At 39.3% G+C, this 4657-nt stretch overlaps 1 protein-coding gene across 1 annotated transcript; it reads left to right on the forward strand.

The window, feature by feature from the left end:
• Positions 1-846: 846 nt before the first annotated feature.
• ZNF706 (zinc finger protein 706) lies at positions 847-4244 on the forward strand. Its single transcript, XM_004697454.2, has 3 exons — positions 847-983; positions 2776-2883; positions 3939-4244. The coding sequence occupies exons 1-2, from the start codon at positions 849-851 to the stop codon at positions 2869-2871; spliced, it is 231 nt and encodes a 76-aa protein (XP_004697511.1). The 5' UTR covers positions 847-848; the 3' UTR covers positions 2872-2883; positions 3939-4244.
• The last annotated feature ends 413 nt before the right edge of the window (positions 4245-4657 follow it).

The following is a 4657-nucleotide window of genomic DNA, read 5'->3' on the forward strand; positions in this document are numbered from 1 at the left end:
GATTAGCTATACTTTAAAAAATTATTATTAAGTACTTTTATTGGGGGCTCTTACATCTCACAATCCATACATTCATCCATTGTGTCAAGTACATTTGCACGTATGTTATGCTGCCATCATCATTTTCAAAGCATTTTCTTTCTACTTGAGCCCTTGATATCAGCTCCTCAGTTTTCCTCCTCTCCCCCGCCCACCCTTCCTCATGAATGTTCACCTTAATAAGTTAGAGATTATTATTTTTCATATCCTACATCATCCTCTGTCACCCTTCACCCACTTTCCCATTATTCATCCCCCTGGGAGGGGGTTATAGGTTGATCCTTGTGATTGATTCCCCCTTTCTCCCTCCATCTTCCCCTAATCCTCCAGGTATCTCTACTCTCATTGTTGGCCTAGCTTTACTTTATTGTAAAACTTTTTATAATGTTGGGTTTTCTTGTATCTGTTTACTGTAACACTGGGAGATCCTACCATTCCATTACTTGTAACAACATTCCCTCTTCAGTGCCCTTGTATCAATGGAACTACAAGTGGTGTGCATTCATGTTAGTGGTGAGCACTTGGGCTGTTTCCAGACCTGGAGATAACATCCTTATGCATGTCTTTTGCTGCAAATGCTGCACATACCTGTGTGTTTCCGTTGAGTGTATATCTAGGGGAGAACTTTGAAGGTTATTGGATGGATAGCAATGGGTTTTCCACAGTGGTTACATCGATTTTACTCTGAAGAGCAGGACTGACAAGTGTTCCTGTAAATTTAAGCTGTCGACTCAGAACCAGCTAGCATATCATTATGTATTAGATTAGAATGAACAAATCACCTAATGCCTCAACTTCTCTTTCTAGATATGGCTCGTGGGCAGCAGAAGATCCAGTCTCAGCAGAAAAATGCCAAAAAGCAAGCTGGACAAAAGAAGAAACAAGGACATGACCAAAAGGCTGCTGCCAAAGCTGCTTTAATATATACCTGCACTGTCTGTAGGGTAAGGGGAATTGAAAGATGGTTTTCCCTAGGCAATTCTTTTAATATAGATCAGTTTGTATAGGATAAAACTTTTGCATGTTGACTGACTTATTTGAAAATAGATTTGAGAACTGGTTGTTTTGGGAATGCTTCTTTATTCATCCAATTAGTAAATAGCTTTTGAATGGTGCCTGTGGTCAGGCATAGTTTTCTGAGGGAAGCAAAATTATTTTCCTTTTGGAGACTAAAGATGGCTTCTTAAGGGCATATCATAAGCTTTGAACTTGGTAAGGAAATTCAATGTACATTCTTAGTTTAGTGATTATTGAAGCTATTAAAGACCACTAATGAATATACCCCTTGTTGTAGAAGTGACATTTTTGTCCCCACACAAATCCCCTACTTTTGGATATCTGCAAGAGTGTTGAGTATGTTCACATGGAAGGTGTTTAGTGGTAAATGTGTTCGTTAGCACTGAAGAAAATTATTAACAACAGCGCCAATTGACTGATGACCATGTGCCAAGTACTATCCAGGTTGTTCTCTGTGTATTAATCCATTTAATACAACAACACTATGATATAAAGTAGTTTTCCTACTACAAAAGAGGAAACTCAGTTATGGGGGTTAAATTACTTGTGCAGAGTAGAGACCTTGTAGAGTAGAGCTAAGATCTCGGTGCAGCCAGGCAGCTCTGCACCAGGGTGCACATGCTAGACTACCAGGCCCCGCTGCGGCTCAGAGTGTGCCTTACATTCCCAGCCAAAGCCTTTTCCTTATCAGTGTGTTTAAGCTCACTGCCTTTGAAGTTGGTGAATGCTGGTGCCAAAGAAGAAATCCACAGCAAGGTCAGCCCAACAGCCCTCGTGCTCTAAGGCCCCATGCCTGAATGGTGTGGAAGGGAAAGGGTCTTGTGCTTGCTGCAGTGAAGTAGCTTATTCATTGAAGTCAAAAGACAAAAAGGATCTGACTTCTTAACCAGTCCCCCAAAGACTAGCAACTTGGAATATTGTTAGTAGCCAGAAATTCCTAATTATATAAAAATTCTTGATCTAAGAGAGGGGAAATCTGTCATATTAATTATCCTGTCATTTTGTGCTTTTATGAAACTGAACAGCCTCTGACTATTGGAAAGAGGGAAGATGAAAATAAATGTTACTGAGTTAAATGATGAAGTACCACCTTGACCTAAAAGTACTAGGATAAGTTCACATATCTGAAAAATCAAAATCAAATCATCAAACCCCCCACCCCACCACCACCAACAGAAAGCTTGCATCTTTTCTATTTGAGTTTTGCAGATTAAGTAAGTTAAAGGTGCTAGCCTAGGGAAAGCCATGCCGTGTGGTATTTGAGAGCTGAAGTACCTAGTCCTCAGTAAAATATAGGCCTGAAAGAAATTAAACTCTGGGTTTTTGTTTCCCTATCATGTAAAATGAGGACTATTGTAGGAACAAATGCAAGATGACTGTAGAGATTACAAGAACAGTCGGTATTCTGCTTCACATAGAGGCCAGTACATGTGAACTATTACTAGCTATTAGTGTGCAATAGACAGCATTCACTATTGTATGTGAGCTACCCTTCTTCATATGTCTAAGGAGGGAATATATTAGGAATGTCTTTGTCACAAGATTCCTCTTAGTGTGCTCACTAGCCCCGACATTGTAGGGATTTAAAAGTAATTTATGATAGTTGCCTTTCAAGACCAGGTTTACTGTTACCCAGGTTTTTAAAATTAGCAGTTTATTCTCTTTCATGAATAAAGCTAAACTTTTTTTTTTATTATTAATGTAATAATTTTTCATTAGACACAAATGCCAGACCCTAAGACCTTCAAGCAGCACTTTGAGAGCAAACATCCTAAGACTCCACTTCCTCCAGAATTGGCTGATGTTCAAGCATAAAGTCGTTTACAGGTAATTGATGTGTTTCATTTGGCAATTCCTCCCCCCCCCCCACCCCACCCCACCCCTTTTTTTTTTTTTTTAGTTTATTTGGGAGCAAGACGAGATGTCCTACACCCATAAAGATTACAGTCTTAGAGACCCACAGGACCAGTACTACTCCATAGGTCGTTAGGGGTCAGAATGGACTTGATGGCAGTGAGTTGGGTTATTTTTGTTTGGGGTTTGCTAACAGGTGAACATAGGCTATCTTTTAGAGTTGTGAAATTAATTACTGCCTTCTAGATGAAATTTCATACTGCTTCCCCTTTTAAAGTTACTGTTTAACTTTACAATTGTGGAGAGATCATTTTCCCAGACCATTTCCTCTTGAGGCCTTTTGAAGCACCCAATTTTTACTATTGGAGCTGAGTTGGGGAAGAGGGTTAAAAGATGGAAAAGGCTGGCCAGTCATATCTGGTTCAAGAATAGAAGAGATTTATCAGCTTAAAGAAAATTGAAAACAGGGGTATTTGAGGGACTCCTTTCCAAAAAGTATTAAGCCAAAGTTCCCTGAGCACTTTCAAGGCTTAGTAAACCTGCTAAGTCCAGTAAAATACAGGACAAAATGCAGGCATAGATCAACGGCCCTACAGGATAGAGTAGAATTGCTTCAGGGTTCCCATGATGATAAATCTTAATGGGAGCAGATAGCCTCATTTTTCTACCTCAGCGCTGCTGGTGGATTTGAACCACAAACCCTGGCGTTAACAGCCCAACATTTAACCCAATTCATACCATAAAACTTGGGAGTTGCTTAAATTATCAGTTCACACTTTTCTGCTAGGTTGAGTTTTTGTTTCTTTTTTGTTGTTGGTTTTTAAATGACAAATGTGGGTGTAGGTGTTTGAGAATGACTTCTTTTTCAAGTAAATTTATCAAAGAGCTGTCACTAGTTTTAAAATCCAGTTGACTGAGGGCAGGGCGATCTTAGATGAAGTTTATAATGTAGACAGGCCATGTTGCTGTGCTTAGATGTTGGGCAGCATTTGTGCAGTGGTCACTGAAGCTTTTCTTCTGTTTTCTAGGTGAATTCATGACACCTTTGACTCTTCTACTGTCTCAGACCTTAGGTAACAAACCTGCAGCTGCTTTTCTAACAAACTGTTGATCAGCAAAAATAAAGGGGCTACAGAAACACTCATTTTTATGCGGTTCCCTTTTGGGCTTCATGCAAAGACAATTCTGTGTAAATGGACAGTTGACTCTGATTTGAAAATCCAAAAATCAGTCCATCCTTGTTAAAAAATTTTTTTACAATTGTAATTATATTGATGTTCATATTGTGTAAAATAACTCATTTAATAAAGTAGTACTTTGATTTTACAACATCACAGGATAACTGGTTCTAGAAATTCTGTTCTCAGTTTCTACATCATTTGCCTTATAAAGTCTAATGAATTCATCCACCCGACTTGCAAGTGTTAATTCTTATCCCCCTTTCTCAGCTCAGTGGCAGGTTTGGTTGTCAAACTAGAGCAGACTCATTAAGTTTGTGTACAAGGTTTTCTTGGCAGCTGATAATCTCGGTGAAGAGTGACTAGCCTGCTGCCATAGGATGCTGCATCACTGTTTTCCCCTTTGATCAAGTCTTGTGTTTGGGGTTGAATATTTCCATCTGCTCTGTGGCCTGGCTATAATTGCCGGTCAGGTGTATTCTGCCTATCACTGATAAACAAACTCCTCAAGTGTTAGATTGTTAGGTTAGGTTCCAAAGTACAGTACATGCCATAATGAAAGAATCAGG

The sequence above is a fragment of the Echinops telfairi genome, unplaced genomic scaffold (genome assembly GCF_000313985.2).
Source record: "Echinops telfairi isolate 266 unplaced genomic scaffold, ASM31398v2 ScPeMD7_1;HRSCAF=3_0, whole genome shotgun sequence".
Taxonomy (NCBI): Eukaryota; Metazoa; Chordata; class Mammalia; order Afrosoricida; family Tenrecidae; genus Echinops; species Echinops telfairi.